Source organism: Anser brachyrhynchus (assembly GCF_964034855.1).
Source record: "Anser brachyrhynchus genome assembly, chromosome: 9".
NCBI classification, from domain to species: Eukaryota; Metazoa; Chordata; class Aves; order Anseriformes; family Anatidae; genus Anser; species Anser brachyrhynchus.
In genome coordinates, this window is record NC_137703.1 from 14,475,048 (window position 1) to 14,492,473 (window position 17,426).

General features: G+C 45.1%; 1 protein-coding gene across 1 annotated transcript; it reads right to left on the reverse strand.

The window, feature by feature from the left end:
- Positions 1 to 15: 15 nt before the first annotated feature.
- Positions 16 to 10,347, reverse strand: GPR148 (G protein-coupled receptor 148). The gene is made up of 2 exons (XM_080604918.1): positions 773 to 10,347; positions 16 to 148 (listed from the first exon to the last, which is right to left on the reverse strand). The coding sequence occupies exon 1, from the start codon at positions 6,371 to 6,373 to the stop codon at positions 5,315 to 5,317; it is 1,059 nt and encodes a 352-aa protein (XP_080461044.1). The 5' UTR covers positions 6,374 to 10,347; the 3' UTR covers positions 16 to 148; positions 773 to 5,314.
- Between the last annotated feature and the right edge of the window lie 7,079 nt (positions 10,348 to 17,426).

Below are 17,426 nucleotides of genomic sequence, written 5' to 3' on the forward strand. Positions count from 1 at the left end.
GGTTTACTCTTCTGTCTGAAAGGCTTTCTCCTCTTGCTAGTGAGGTACACAAGTGGAGAAGCAGTGTCCCCGGGCTGCTCACATCTCTGCCTGCGTCCCCGCTGGGTGGCAGTGCTCTCCAAGGCTTTTCCTCGTGGGTTTTGACTTCCTGGAATGCAAATGGACAGAACAGTCTGCTGGAAAGAAAAACAGTTCCAGGTACTGTACCCAGTCTTATCCCTGGGACCATCACATGCTGTACCAGAAGAGGCTAGGAGGCCTGGAGTCTCAAGCCTCAGCATCTGGGTCAGTTGCAGAGAAAGAAAAATAAACACTGAAGAGGTCATGCCTGGGACACTGGGACACTTATGGCCAAAGGCTGGGAACATATTCTCATCCCTCCTCCCCTGCCTAGCTGCTGGAAAGAGCCAACCCGCTATTAAATCAAAACTAGAGAACACTGCACAAAACAAATCTGTTCAAGCAGAGAGCACCAACTCCTTCCAGCTTCCCTCCCTCTCTGCAATGTCTCATTTTGCCTTATACAGTATTAAAAATAATCTCTCTCTCATGTTGTTCTGAGATAAAAATGTGTCTTCCTAAATTTCAGCACACTAGTTCCAGAGTGCTCGGTGGTACCATGGGGCCCCCGACCACACCGATGAGTCTGTCACAGCTCTGCGGGGCTGTGCAGGATAGGCACAGAGTGTGGGGCAGGTGTGTGCCCCTCAGGGGGGCTCCACTGTGTCCTTCCCCCATAAAACCCGCTAGAAATCCGGTCTCTTCAATTTACCCCATTCCTCGAAACTCAGTTCTTTAATTCCAGCTCATCCCCACATTTTCGTATTTTAAATCTTCCTATAGACCTTCAATCTTCAGCTATTTTTAACTTATTTCTTATCCTTTATGCCCTTGTTCTGCAGGGTGCAGCACTTCTCATGCTCCCACACTGGTCCAGACTGATCCTGCTCTGCTTTTCAGAGGGTGTGAAGCAACGCCCTCTAAAAAAAACTATTTATTTTCAACAGGTTTTCATGAACAAGGCACCAGTTTTGACCTGGCTAGCATTACTGGCAGGTGTGCAGGGACAGAGAAAGCGGGTGGGTAGGGGAGTCTCCCCTTCCTCCTTGCAGATCTGCACTTCCCTACCTTCACCTGGTGCCAAAACTAATGATAGCTGCCATCAAAGCTGACCAGTTCCTCCTACTGGGAATCATCCTGAAAACCAGTAGCCCTCAAGAGCTGCTTGCTGATTTTCTCCCTGAAACATCAGCAGCCATTTTTTTTTTTCTTGAGAAAAATAATCCACTGTGTTGGAAAAAGTTGTCCTAATAAACTTCAGCACATGAAATCTGTAGCTCTGCTTAGCAGAGACAGAAAACAGCTTGTCTGATCTGTGCTGGCTCCCCAGACAAACCTGCAGAGCTTGGACAAGCACTTGCAAGACCATCCCTCGCTGACAGCCATCAGACCACAGAACCATAGCTTGGCTCCTTTTCCTCTCCTAGCTCCTGATATTCCCCCCGAAATTTGGATATTTTATTAGCAGTTCATGAAGAGTTGGTCTTATTTGCCTTTCAGATTGGTACCTTCTGTCCATATTGTACCTTTCTGATTTATGTTGCAATCGGAAGGACTAGAAGCATACTGAAAAACAAAAACACTCAGCATCTGTGGTTTCATGAAGACACCAAAAATCATCATGAGGCTTGTGAAAAAACGGCAACAACTCGCAGTGCTGTGCCCTCAGCTACCAGCAGCGAGGTGAGGGTGGAGACTGCACACAGCAGAGACCAAGTTTCAAGGAAACTTGTCATTTCCTTTTCCTATCAGGTGTTCTCTCTCCTTTGTCACACACACCCGCCTCCCACAGGGAATGGCCACAAGCACAGTTTCTGTCTGAAGGATGCACGGTGTTTCAGAGTACAAAAAGAGTGACGAGCAAGGCCAAGAGCTGAGTGGGACCCGTCTCGGGGCAGCTGCTGAAAGGCAGCACTGGCTTCTCAGGGCTCTCTCCAGTGCAACCAGGCAATCGCTGGTTCCCTTCTGACCTACTGCTGTACCAAAGTTCCCTTTGAAAATGCCAAGGTAAACTGATGGAGCGGGATAGGGCACTCCGATATCAATTACTAAAACTGCAGGAGGCTAATCAGTTCTACTGAATAATTACTGAAATTGTAGCAAATGAAGGGAAATCTAATTCCAAAGCTGTACGACCGTTTATCTGTCTGGGGACTCTGTTTCTCATGACACTGAAACTGCTCTAATTTGGGGCGCAGACCTAAGCGCAGATTTAGTGATTTTTGCAGCGCTGCAAGGCGCAGAGCCAGCTCCTGGGAGCACAGGTCAGACTCTCTCTAGTCTGCAGGTTACAGGCAGAATGCAGCTGCACTGTGAATCCAGCTTAAAGAGGGAAGAGAGATGCGGTGAGCTCAGTGACAATGTCGGCACAAGAAAAGAGGGGAAGAACTGACCAGGGGTGCAATACATTTAGGCTACAAATTGGAAGACTTTTCATGACTCACACTATAGCAATTTATTGAAGGATTACTGCCCCCAGCTGCCAAATCACATGTTAGAGTCAACTGCTCTCCATTTCACTTTAAATTAAAATGCTGGGCAGACACCCTGACATCCAATAAGTTCCCTTATGTGACCTTGGAGAGGCTGATAGCTGGGCTGTGGTAAATAGTCTCAATCTGAATTTCCAGAGCTTATCTGGGGACATCCATAGAAGGCTGCTAATCACTACTGCCCTGAAGCTCTGGGAAGTGAGGAGGCCTAACTATTTTTAAGATGAAACTCAAGACATTTATGAGAAGAATTATAGGAACCTCGTGCCTGTGATACTGCCCTGGTGACACCTCCCGTCCTATTCAGATATACAGGGGAAATCCCCAGAGGTAAATGATTCAGGTATACAGTGTGTTTCTCGTATGCATGCTGGTACATGCTGCTTTTGTATCAAACAGCACAGCAGTACATTATGGGAAGAAGTTATCTACAAGCAGTCACTTAAGAAAATCTTGCCTATCTAATGTTAAACCACCTTAAAGTGAGTTAATAAAATAGCATCAGCTCTCCACATGGATGACTTTTTTAGGACTCAGTTCAACTTAACTAATTTCACTTCAACTAAACTCTTTTAGGCAAACACCCGTTCTAGGAAGGAGTTCAAGGACACTTATAAGACGACTGCATTCATCTTTCTTAGGTCATTTCCACAAAACTGTTTTGTTTGCTTGGTCGTTATGATATCACTGTAGACAAATTTCCTATGTACATAAACTTGCCATGATCACCAATTCCTTCTTTCAGTGTCCTTCTTTATGATACTGAACTTGTTGTTGCCTCAAAACACACCCTTGGGATGTATATTAAGAAAGAGTTACAGAACTGGCAATATATTCTTGTCTGAGTCTGTCCTGCAGGTTAACTTCATAACTGACAGAGGCTAGCGGGGAAATCAAGCACTGTTAACCTGCAGCTATACAGTCAGCTTACTTTGTACCATTTACACAGGTTTCTTCACTATCCAGCACGACAATTTACAATACAGGCAAACTTTGGGCAATAAAGCTTGAAAGAACCTTCCATGGAGAACTATCCTGTAAGTTACTGGCCTTTCTGCCAACAGGCAGAGGTGTAGAGATTTGCCCCAAGATACGAGCAGCCTGGGGAGGTACTGGTATATCTTCCATATCTGATCGTATTGCATGTTAAAGAAATTCAGCAGAAAGCACCTACCTGCTGTACAGGTATTTCCCCCATCCTTACTATGGTATGGGAGACCCTTGTTAGAGGCTGAAACTGAAGGCTTTATACAAACATAACTTGTGTGGAAAACATCTACAGGACATTCATCTTGGAGAAAAATAAAAGCAGCCAATAAAAAGCAATTGTCAGGTCCTAATTTTTTATTGAAGAGGATGAAGAATTTTTTCTTGGAAAACAAAGCAATTGCTCAGTAATTTAATGTTCCTTTGGGTAAAAACAGGGGAAGCACAGAACCATGCTTAAAGCAAATATGCACTAATATGTTTTTTTTTTTTTTTTTTTCACTTACAACAACTTTAGCTTAAAGATGCTCTTACACAAGAAGTGTCCCGTCACAGCAAAGCCCCCAAGATGCCCCACCTCTGACATGAAATTTGTCACCCCCTCAGTTGTGCTGACGCAGATGTTTGCAGAACATGCTAATAAACAGATCCCTGGGATAATCTTGGTCAAGATGAAAACAACACCACTTCTCTTTGGAGGGATATTTTTAGCCTGCAACCCCACGAGCAGTTGCATTAGCAGACTGGGGAGATCAGCAAACCGTGGAGTGAGGAGAGTAACCAGCCCTTGGGGAATGAGCGGAGAGGGAGAGAAGCAGGAACCTCTCAAACAGGCTGCATTGCCAAAAACACCTCATGCAACCAGACACTGATCTCCTGGCTCCCGCTTAGTGCCATTCTTCAGATGAGTGTGAAACACCCCAAACACACAGCGCTTTTGGGGTATTGCTTTAAGTACAGAGAAGGCTGAGAGAGTCTGCAACCTGGCAGCACTGGCAGGGACCCGGCAGGGACCCGGCAGGGACCCAGGGCTCTGGGCTGAGCCTGGCACCCCGCAGCAGGCACTGCCTACTTGCCCCCTTGCCACCTGCTGCTCCTGCTCATCTTTCATCACCAAGCTGCCCGACAGACACTGATCAAAGATGACTTCCCATCGAACTGAGATTTTACAAAAACACAGTGTTTTGCACATTGTCAGACAGAATCCATAAGGCAGAGAGTACACTAACACACTGCCTGAGGTGAAGCAGTGTTTCACTGAGTACGGCAGTTTCCAGAGGCATCTTTCATGATGTGTTACAGAACAGAACAGTGGCTACCAACCTTGCACAAATACACCATGAATGAAAAAAATAGCTGCTCTGCTCACAGTACGTTTGTTCAGTTAAGAACCCTGTCTCCTGTAGGCAGTGCTGCCAAGAGACCTGCGGTTACCCCCTTTGCTCTGCACCCGTTTGCTTTGCACCATCTATTTTTCATTTTCTATTTTCCAGGAAGACATCTGCCATGGATGGATGGAAATGATCCTGACTCACCATGTCCTCCAAAATATGCTGCCCTCCCACATCACAACAAAGTGTAGAATTTTGTCCAGGGCAGCATCTGCTGTAATCCCAACTGTGATGTGATGAAAGACTTGTGCCCTTCTGGCACCAAGGAGGCAGAGTGATCAGCCCACATCTCACACTTGCAAAAGAAGCCGAGTGATTTCCACCAGGCTTGCATGCTAACAAGTTAAGGACAGCTCTTCTGTTGTAGCTGTCCTCTGCGTTGCCTCAGGATGGTGATGGAGCAGGTGACACCAGGTGAAGATGCTTCCTTCTCACAATGGATTTGAGAGATGCTGAGATCTCTCTGTATCGAAGTCCATATAGAAAAGGGAACAAAACTTTAGGCAGAATCATCAGGACATTGCAGATTGTCAGGGAGACCCAGATTCCTGTCTCCAGTCCAATGACAACGTTAACGTACAAGAATGATTCTACAAAAAGAACCAAGAATGGAGAGAAATAAAAGAACAACACAGTGTTGTGCATTAAGAATGTCACACTGGCTCTGGAACAGATGCTCTCCCATATACCTGATTGCCTGGTTTTAAAATAAAGAATAGCATAGCAACAAAATATTAGAGACAGGAAGAGAAAGACAACCATAGCAGACAGCCAGAAACAGAGTTTCACAGCATCAGTCCCACTCAGAGTTAATATTATTATTAGTGGAATCGAGCACATTTCCAGGACACAGGGCACAAAGTTGTGAGTGCTGGATAGCACCAAGAAGAAAATCCCAGGGAGAACCCCCGAACAGATCCATAGCAATACAATCACTTTTTTTGTTCGTGAAGAAGGCAAAATAGTAACGTAGCGCAAAGGAAACAAAATAGCTATGTACGTGTCCAAGACTATGGCAGCAGCTGTGAACAGTCCCCCGCAGTAAGCCACTGCCAGCAGAAATAACTGGAGAACACAGGCTTCCTTTGGGAGACTTACATGTGCTGCGCTGAGAGTAGCTGACAGCGTGTAGAACAAAAGGTATATCAGATCACAAAGCAGAGCATTCCCCAGCAGCATGTACCTCGTTTCCTTTCGGATGCTAAACCTAGAGAAGATCACAAACAAGATGGAAGGAATAATGAGGACACCTGCCACGAGGCAGACAACTGGAGGAATTAAAAACATCTTCATGTTTGTGTCTTGTGGGTTGAGAGCCCATTCCTCCAGCAAGTAGTACAAAGAAGCTTCGTTCAAATTTGAGGAGGTGTTGGATGTGGTCTCCCGGAGGAGGTTTGCAGTTGCATTCATTCTTGTCGTCGAACCACAGAGAAAGAAGTTCATTTTCTTAGGATTTGGGGATGATTGTCCGACTTGGAGAAAAGCAAGATCTTCTATGCTGAGTCCTTAGACAGGCAAATGAAGCAGAGGATGCAAATGCCTTTGGAAGCAAAGTGATTTCCTTAGCCAATTCGACCAGCTCTTCTCAAGGACAAGCTGAAACTTGTAAGCAAATTCTGTGGTCCCAAAAGATGTTTTTGCCTGAAGTGGGGACTTTCTTTTCTTTCTGCAAAATCTAATGTTTAGAAGAGAATGAAGCCTTGTGGGCTTTAGAAAAAAAATCTAATCCCTCAGCTAGCTCTTTGATGAGAAATGAACGAGTTGTTCATTATCAGTGATTTGGGTTTGAGCTCATCACATTACACTCCAATGAAGCAGATGGAATATTAGCTCGATTAAACAGACGTGAAATGATACAGAACAACATTCCAAGTGTACTGAAGTAGGAGAGTCATAAATGGGATCAGATGATGTTTTGCACCGATTTGTGTCAAGCAACACAATTGATTTGAAGTCATCAATAAAAATGGCTTTCAGTCCTGTTGTAAAATTGTATCACAATGGCTCCAGTGAATTAAATGATCCTATTTATAGATGACAAACATTTTTGCTTCAGTGAATCAAAGCATCTTATTTACAGACGATAAGCCTTCCCCTGTCTTTATTAATGCATGATACACAAATACTGAATTCTCATCTATTGCTGCCTTACAGTCAATTTGTAAATTGTCCAGGCTGAGTGTCACACACTGTAACATACCAGCATACCCTACAGCACACTTGACATTTCCAACGTCCATTTGGATACCTTTTCTTGGCTTGCTGGCCAGCACACTGCTGCCATGCTGCGCTGCTCTTACCATCAGACCTCAGTGTCAGAGCTGGGGATGCAATGAGAGAATGGGAAGATTCTCTGTTGTGGAGAAGGAACTCTTCATATTCTTCCAAGAGTGGTCTGATCAGAAGAAAAGTTGATTTTTTTCATAGGCTTCACATTGGCTAATAATGTTTCAGTCTTAACTAGTCAAAAAAGACTTTATTAATACAATTGTTCATCATCTTGTGTGATGCAAAGTAAGCAACATTGCTTGCATGTTGTGGAGAACACAGAAAGGAAGGTATTTGTATGTTGGTATTATGTGTTATAAAGAAAAGCCTCTGGTGGATTTTAAGCAGTCATAAAAAAGCATCCATAGTAGACTATAAAAGACCAAGCTGTGGTTTGGGCAAAGGAACTATTCTTGAAAAAAGAATAAGAGTAAATTTGTTACAATTCTTGTGTCTTGACACTTACTGTTTGGCAAGGACCAGATGAACCTGTGCTTAGGTTGGAGAAAGGCACCTCAGAGCTCTTTAGGTTTTATAGCATATCATGAGGTGCCACTGTTAGCAAGGGGAACTGGGAAATGCGTCCCACAACACACTACCTGAACAGAAGATATGCTCATTTATCTGTGTTGAAGCAGGACTGAGAGCCCTAATAACAGGGACTAGATCCCTCCATGCTCGGTGCTCAACACACAAAGGGTAAAAAGGTAAGACATGCCCCACAGAGCAGGATCAGGCCAGGGACTGATGCAGGAGGACATCAACTTGCCTCATCCTTTCAGTGCTGTGGAGGACGTGGTGGCCTCCTATAACACATCCTGAGAAAACTGCAGAGCATGCAGGCAATGAGCTAGAGTAAAGGACGAAAGCTGAGAAGGACAAAAAGAAGGGTGAAGAAGGTGCTCTAGGCTGCATGACAGAAAATTTGCAGTGATTAAAATAGAAGCAGAGAAAGGCGAACTTTGCTGATGAAGGTGTATGATTGAGTGCTCATTCTGAGTGATTTGCTAGGGCTGCTAGTATGCATTTATGGAAAATGAATTGTAATGTTCGCTTTAAATAAGAGTATGGCCCACTCCACTCTGACAGTAGCTGGCCTGAATGCCAGCAGCACAGAGGGGCTGCATATTGTCAGGAAAAAAAAAACACAGAAGAAGACTCAGGTTATTTTTTCAAAACAGTTAAAAGAACAAGCTAAGACTTATCTTCTATTGGCTGCCACACTCCAGGGATAATCAAAGTAATTTGCTGAGAAGGCGAGAGGAGAAGTGGTCACTGGGCTTCAGGACAGAGCAGCTACCAGGCTATGATCCATTTGCTTATTACGTACATAGAAATTCCAGTGTGCTTCCTTGTTGCTCCTCATGCTTTACACCTGAGAGGAATGATTAATGCACGCACTGTTCTGAAGATGCTATTTCTGTGGCAGTATGCAGTCTCAGAAGAGTCCATGACAGAGCAGTCAGGGCAAGAGGATGGAAGCAGGACTGTCCTATGAAAGGGGTACTCCTACAAGGGTTTACTGTGGGTTAGGGTGTTCTGCCATAACAGCACTGTTTTATTTCACAGCCCACACCTCCTGCAGTCACTTACCTCTGGGTGAGCACCGCACAAAGCCGCACATTGCTGCTACGACATCACGGTACTTTGTTGTTTACACGGAACACAAGCAACAAAGACAAGAGATCTGTCACCTCCCAGCTCTAGGTGCTCTTCTCATCAGGTGTGCAAGGGTATCCAGAAGCTTTTAAAGTAACAACAAACATCAAAGGATTACTCTCAGTATTTGAAAAATAGCGTGCACGCAAGCCAAGCGTCTAATACTATAGTCAAAATAGTCAGTGAAATCTACTGGCTGCTCAGCTCGTTTAAGTTACATTATTCATTTAGGTGCCTAAAATAAAACTGTCTAAGTTCAGACAACTGTTTTGGCAGTCTTGACAAGTCCACCAGAACCTCCCACATTCACCTGCATGGCAAGTCTAACTATTGTTGTGACTATGACTTTCCTTCTCCTCTCAAGCAACACAGAATGATTATTTCCCCAGAGCTCCCAGCATGCTTGAACACTTTGTCAGCATACAGTAATTCAGTGTGGTTCTGTCCATGCGTGACAGTGCATAGTCTCACCTCAGAGAAAGACATGCTGTGCCATGGACATGCTGTCTCATGGCATGCCAAGTATCAAAGCAGACAGCTTATGAAACTCAGCATCGGTCATCAAACCTTGTGTACAATGCATCTCCCTCCACACCGATAGCCGGCATCCATGGAACTGCATGTTAGTACAGTTTGACGGGCAGAACCATATGGAACAAAGGGATAGGAAGAAAAAGCAATGATTGTTTTAAGAGTAGCCTTTCAGTTGCTATGGTGCCTGGGTAGGCAAAACAGAAGGTGACTATTTTTTCTTGCTCAGTCCTGCATCCACTGGAAAGTATGGGAACAATATTGATGCAATTATACATTTGGCCTCAGGATCATGTCCTGTTTCTATCAAGTCACAGCACAGTTAATACCTTAAGTACACAGCAGCACCCCAAAAGCCCAACCGTTGAATTATACTACTCTTACAAAATGGAAAGGAAGCAAAGAAAACTCAAGTGTGTGTGAATCGCCTCCGGCTATAATTTTAGACTCTATTAATAGTGGAAGTCTCCTCTGCCTCCCAGCATTCCCAGGATGTCGTATTACTGAGCAGATTGTCTTGTTTCTGTGTAAAATCACGCCTGTATTTTCCACCAGCTGGTTAGAATTAAATGTGAACAAACAAAAAATCTCATTGTCATCTCAGCTGAACACTTGGGTGATGGTAAAAATAAATGCAAATACAACGTATGATGATCTGCTGGCATTTACAGGATTAATGCAGTCAAGTATTTTGCACACTGATGTTACACAGCAGTGTAGGTTCTGTAAATATATACATCAAGGACTTTTTGTTTGCATAGAGTTTTTCTGCTAACAAATAATTACTGTGTTTTCAATCTAACAGTTTTTCTCCTGAGGCCTGAACACAACCTCTTATAGCAGAGTTATTCCTTCCTCTTGTGTAAAAGAGCTAGTTATCATGGAAAAGTCAGCTAGATCTGGGAGAGCAATAAATGCTGACATCCTCACTACCAAAAAGTACAAAGCAAAAGTGGAAACTCCAGCAAACCTTCCCCTGAACCGCATAGCTGTTCTCCACTAATCACCACGGAGAGCAATAACTAAAGTTCAACCTATTACAGCGGTATTATGCGGAGAGCTTTAGTTCTGGTACAGCTGTGGTATTTGATTGTGTAAATTTTACCAAAAGAGTAATTTTTTTACCACTTTTAAAAGTCCACTTCTATGGCCATAAAAGCATGAGCAGGTATATAATATGAAGCGGAAGCAAAGGTATGAACTTGCAAATCATTCTGCAGTAGCTGGCTGCAGGTCCACTCTGAGCCCAGAGATCCTCATGGCAAGTGGGAAATGCTCAGTTCTCTCATTTAGCCTTCATGCAGAGTACCACAGTGCCCAGGAGATATCCCAAGTTCATAGCCTTGCACATCCTGTGCTCAGCTATTCACCTACTACAGCCTAAGGATGGTAGTGTAAGCCCTAAGGCTTATATACGGCTTCCCTTGTTTGACTTTAGTAGTGCTACTGTAAAAGCCTTAGGAGTGCAGGTAGGCTTTAGTTTTACAGAAATGGAAAATACAAATAACTGGAAGACAAATTAAACCTCATCAGACCTGGCCATGTCCACCCAAAGCCATTCCCCTCAGATTTCCATGCAAGTCTTATAACTGTTGAGTACAGTTCTGCTAGACTTAAAAATCCAAAAGATCAGCGCCTTGGTACACTGAAACAGAGACAGAATAGGTGGCTCTGGAGAATATCTGGTTGTTGTTTCTCTTAGTTTTCTTCAGCTTAGGAGGCATTCCACATCTGGACAGCTTGCAAGGAGATGGTGAACCTGAAGATCACTCCAGAGGATATTGACCTTGGACAGCTGCCTTGCCATTATGTTCAGTGTTTTGTGGTACCAACCAGAATGGTTCTCCTGCAATTTCCTGTAAATCTGGCCTTAATGCTCTACCTATTGATTTTTTTAAAATGTTCTCTGGTGAATTTATGTTAGATGGATTCACTTTTTACATATCTTGCTGATCCAGACCTATAGTATTAGCAACCTTTCTTCTGGTTCTTAGTTTACAGTTTATTGATTTTAAAACTGAATAATACACTGTTAATTACTTTACTCATTTCTGCTTCAACCAACATCCCAGTGAAAGCTTAGCTATCTTATCTGTTGAGTTTGGGGATCTAAGAAGGCACATATTCAGCCATATTGAGCACTACCAATCCAGCAAAGGCTGTACTTTATTATAGGTTGGTACTGATTATAAACTGATATTGCTAAATCGAAAAAAGGAAAGGTCAGAAATATTACCTCTTACAGTAGCTGCTATGGATTTAACTGTGTGCACACACAGGGAAGCCTCCTATTTCACGAAGAGTTTAGTGTAACCGATTCAACAGGTCAGAGACCACACTGCTGCCATGACATTATCCGGGAAGAATCATACAAGAAAGAGAAGGATTATTGTTTCGTGGTGGTATTTCCAGCCAGGTTTAGTAATAGAGTTTTGATCTCAGGAGCATTCACATGCCATTGCAGTTTCTTCAATTTCCTTCAATTTCTTCAGTTTTCTTCAATTTTTCTTCGACTGGGCTTATCGAGGTCCAGAAGGCACCTTACCTGCTGGTGAAGCTCTCCCAGCAGAGCGCCCATGAGCAGGTCAGCTCTCCCCACAGGGCAGGGAGAACCAGCTGTAATTCCTTCCTGGCTATATCCATATTCTCACTATGGGGAAATGACTGCCAGTGAAAAACAAGTAATCAGAACAGTTTACCTATACTGTTTTCTGGTTGAGCTTTCTCATTATATTCTCCTTTTAATAGGAAGTCCATTAAAAGACATTTTTTTCTAAACCTTCAAGATTCCCTGTAAGCTTTTCTGCAAGTCTTCAGGGTCGGGAGCTCCAGGTGAAGAAGTACAGCTTGACTGTCCTCTTCTTATTTGCAGGTATCTCCATGTTTCAGCTATCTGTCTCCACTTGGCTCCAGAATTATTGAAAGCTGTTCAGTGTCTTGGCTGTTATTTGCTATAGATAAGAGGCACACACATTGCTCTTGTAACTGTACAAAGTTCATAAATCAGGCATATCAATTATTAAAGTTAAGGAAGTAGAGAAATGGGTGTGAAAACTAAACTCAGATTGCAATGATTTTAAAGGTCAAATGAAACCTGTTTTTCCCAAAGAAAAGAGAGGGTATTGAGAGACTGGGAAGGCTCAACATTAAATCCCTGAATCACTTTTTCTAATTCCAAATACCATCAGGGCATGGTGATCACAAAGCCAAGGCAGATTTTGTACCAAACTTGTCTTTCAGGTGCAATATAGAGAATTAAGCTGGAAGTCAGAAGGACAGGATTTTGGAATATATGACCAATATTTCAATAAAAGGGTGAAGAAGTTATACAACCTGAGAAAAAGAAGCAAACCAAGACAGGTTTTCTTCCTCTGCCACAGTGATTCTTTTGTGCTGAAAGGATCTGTATGATTCATCCGCTACCGTGTTTTCATGTGACGAGCTGCAGATATGACCAGGGATTTATGGTAACACCTGCATGGTCTTTTATGGACAGATTCACAGAAGACTAAGAGAAGCATCCTAGGCTGTTTCTGAGATTGAAAGTTCTCTCCTGCCTACCTTCTTTACAACAACGCATTTGCAAAACAGAAGAAACGCCTTACTAAACAAGGCCTGTGTTTAAAGTACCAGTCTTCTTTCCTAAAGCAGTTTAGTTCATATAGAGGAACCTTCATCAGTCTAATATTTCTAAAATAATTTCAAACACTATACAACATTGGCACTAATGGGAGTTACTTGCATAAAAATAAAGCCTTAGGTGAAGAACAATACCATAGTACTCTTACCCAAGGATTTATTGGCTGTCAGATAAACACCATATTCAAGATCACATGGAGTCAGGAGCAGAAGAAGAAATGTAAGTCTGAATTTGCGGCTCTCTGTCCTCTAAGTCAGGGAGAAAATTCCTTCTCCTGAGGGAAAGCTTCTCAAACAGGGAAGCTACATACATCCACCAACCTCCTAAGACCACCAAGCTTCTTTCATCTCAGGCTTTCTGGTTATGGCTGGCAACTAAATTCTTCTGTCTCTGTCTCACTCGCTGCCAGCAATGATCTCCAGCATTGCCAGGGAAGGACTGTTGCAAGCAGGCAAAAACAGTAGTTGTCTGGCTATGTCCCTGTCTTGAAATGCTTTGTCTCATATAAGAAGCCAGGTGGTACAGGATAAGTTTAACACGGTATTTCCTTTAAGGATGATTTGATGAGAAGGGAGACAGATGGCTGGAAAGCATAAAGTGGAAGATAAAATGAAATACCCAAAGAGAGATGGAAGGAAAAAAGGGTAGAAAAGACAGGTTTGCATATACAGGCAGACAGGCAGGGGCTTTGGTGGGGATTCAGCAGCTGGGAGGACCCCAGCCACAGCTGAGTGCTGTCTCGCTTCCTCCCTCCCAGCCAGGCAGCGTTTGCCTGCACTGTACAAGCTGGGGGCGAAGAGAATACAGGAAGCAACATGGAAGGAAACATGGTAGAATTGGAGTAGAAACAGAGAAAAGGGAGGAGAAAAGCAGCGAGAAAGCAAATACATCTGTTATCTCTTCCTATTTGTGCCTTTTGATGACAGATTGAATGAAGGGGTGTAATCTGTGCGGGGCATGGGTCAGCACGAGGCTCGGTGCCATCCTGGCCTGGAAGGAGCCTCAGTGCCAAGGCCACCACGCTCCCTTCCAGCTCCCCGCACTGTGTCTAGGAGCGGCAGTGCTTCCCAGGTGCCAGAGACGCTGAAGCGACATTGATTCTCCGAAATACCTGTGCCCGCAGGGAGACGCTGACCTTATCTCACACGGAAGAAGCAGGTGCCAGGCACAGCCGCCATATGGCAGGGAGATTAACTGCCAGCATGTGCCCAGTGAGAGGCACCATCTCTTATTAGCTGAGTGGGGGGTTTGCTGTGGGTCACATACACAGCGCCATTCACAAGCTCTGTCATCCCTTCCCAGCAGTTCTTTTGCTACCTGTCCAGCACAGGTGCTTAAAATTAAATTTCTCTCCATGAGGCCTTGCTCTTCCTCATCCTCATCACAGCGGCTTTGAACTGCTCCCGCTCCTTCCCACAGCCGTGCGTTGTCCTCACCTCATGCGGGAGATTTGGAGCTCTCTGCAGGGAAGCGGCATTAGGGAGGGAGGAGGCCAGCTGGACACGTGCTCCAGGTTCATAAAGAAAACCAAGATTTTCTCTGTTAGAGAAAACTACCAATGTTTGGGCTACATCAGTCCACACCAGTCTGACTCTCCTGGGGACCACCAGAGGCTCGAGGCAGAGGGCAGTCGCCTGCTGCATGCCCTGAACTTCTCGCCCAGCTGGTGGGGCTGCACTCACCGCAGGCAGAAATGAAGGCTTGGAGAGAACATTGCTGAAGGCAGCCCACAAGCTCAGATCTCCACTAAACGTGATCAAGTTCATTTCCAGTTTAGTTATTTGTTTCTTTAATCTCCATCCAAATTCCAGCTCATTAAAGGGTGTGCATGAGGAGCGCCGGGGAAAAAGGTGCCCTTTTTCCCTTTGCTGTCTTTAGCAGCACCGAGAGCCAACAAAGGCCCTGTGAACAACAGCGTGATGCTACCTGATGAAGAACTGAGGCCAGAGGCATTTTCAGCAATTTAACACAAATCATACTGACAAGCAGCAGCAGATCCAGGAATTATAATTTCATCTGCTGAGTTCTGGCTCAGTGCTGATGTATCTTACTCCCTTTTCATTCTCTCTGTGCTTGCAACCTACTGGCATGGTCACCAGCTCCAAAATACCTCCTGGGAGCTCAGGCACAGCTCAGCTATCCACTGGCAAATGCTCATCTTGTAAGAATTCTTGATATTTACAGCTACTGGGGTCAACTAGAAAACAAACAACTTTTCTAACCCATTCTTGACATTTTCCTGGGAATTCCTATGCCCCTTTAGTTGGGCTGCTTTTTCCTCCCATGGAGCAGCAGTTTCTTGCTCCAAAGAAAAGAGCTGAGTGCCAGCCCAGCACAACAGATAGCAATGAACAATGCAACGTGTACAAAACTGTTGTACAGGATCACAGGAGCTGCAGGATGACGTATACAGGATGAAAACAAATGAATTACCAACCCAGGTACAAACGTGCACCATTTTAACGAGCTGCGAGTTGAACCGTTTCAGAGCCGCACTGGTCCCCCAGCTGAAGCTCCTCGGTGATGTCTGGGGCAGTTCAGGGGCACCCCCTGGTGCAGCTGCCGCTCCTGGGAGCACTGCCACCATCGGATGTTCGGATGGTCACCCCAGTACCAGCCCCTTCCCTCTCAGGTCTCTTCCCTTCCTGCCAAATATCATGCCAATTCCTTTGGCTGATAGCTCTGAGCTGCGACATCTCCCTGCTTACTGCTTATTTCTCTCCGCTAGAGACTGCACATCTCGTTTTCACTATCGCTTCAACACCACTTTTCACTTCAGCTACCTGACCTTAAAGCCTCTTAGGCTGTGGATCTGTGAACCGCTTCAGCTCCTGCGAATGCCTCTGTGAGCCGGTTTCTGATACGTGTCACCGTGCCCCTCTTCTAGTCACAGCCAACACACATCTGCGGCTGCTTCTGCTGCTGGCAGCCCCAGGGGCTGAGCAGTTGGCCTAAGGGGCAGCCCCTCCCTCAGCACCGGTAGCTTCAGATCGGCATGGGCAGTAGCACACAGGCTTTCCACACCAACCAAATGTTCTTGAACTCGTGCTGTTTGCTTGGGCTGACAGCGGGGCTGCCCGTTGTGAGGTCTGCAGTCGGTTTCACAGCAGGCGCCTCATCTTGACATCTGCTAAAAACATTGCGGCAGCAGTGACCTCGGCCACAAAGTGAGAGAGTAAGAACAGGCCAGAGGAAAGTAAAGGCCCTCAAGTTGTTTACTGGCAACATTCCCAGGCCCACCCTTCCTGTTCCCAAAATAGAGAGCGGCCTGTCTCGTGAGCAGCCCTCAGCAAACACCAGCCCCGTGCCTTTCCCCCACCGAGCAAAGCTTTTCAACCTTTGCAAGAGCAGCTGCAGCAGGACAGCTCCCTGTTTGCCAGGCTCCGGATAGGGTCCTTGGAGTCTTACGGCATGTCTGCAGTGACACAGAACTAGAAAAATGGATTTGTGTTTGTAAATGAACTGAGGGAGGGCCAGTTCCTCCTGCCCACCCTTTATACTGTCCTTTTCTGGTTTTAGCGTGCTGTAAATGACCAGCAGCTCTAACAATCTGTGCATAACCAGGACTGATTTCCAGCCAGAGGCCCAGCAAAACCAGCTCCTAACTACAGTTACTTTATTTGTGTTGAGATAATACAGTAGCCTAGGAACAAGCAGCCTGCTTTGTTTAGGCACGGGAAGATCTCTAACCTGACAGAGAGCTTGGTCTGAAGTTAGGCAGCATCAAGTCTGTTCAAGGTGGGAAGAAACATGTTCCTACACTCATGCACTGTATTTTTCTAAGGACTTCTCCTAATCTGGATTTTTTCTCCATTTTCATTTACTCTGGAACTTCCTTCTGCCTCTAGGTATTGTTTTCCTCTTCCCAGTGAAACATCATGCCTGCGCTGAGCTTTTATTTTCTGGGTGTGGGAGAAAGGGGAAGGAAGGCCAGGGCTCTTGTGTACTAACCTAGTCCTAGAAGCTGATCAGCTCAGGCCTCCTGCATCTCCATGGAGTTCCACTGAAGACACCAACAAATGCACTCAGCAGATGTACCATGCTGCTGAAACCCTTGTAGGAATTAAGCCCGTGTGAGAGGATGCACAGCAGAAGAGGAGAGATGACAACGGGGCTCTCTGGCCAAGTAAGCATGGTCAGTGCTTTCATCTGATCCACTGACATTTCTGCACTATGATCTCTTGCGAGGACTTGACCTTAGAGGATTCTGGCCGCTGTGAGCAGCACAGAAGAGCCACTGGAACCTCAGCCTGTGTGACGTGCATTTTCCCCTGCTGGGTTAGGGCAGACAGGTTCTTGCTACCAGAGCCCAGGAGAGTTGTGAGTGGTAACTCCACAACTCACAAGGCTCTTTGGGGGTGTGCCTCTGACTACCTCTGCCTTGTACCGCTGAAAAGG

Excerpts from the sequence above, each read along its gene's own strand:
- GPR148 (XM_080604918.1), bottom strand. The coding sequence starts at position 6,373 with ATGAACTTCTTTCTCTGTGGTTCGACGACAAGAATGAATGCAACTGCA.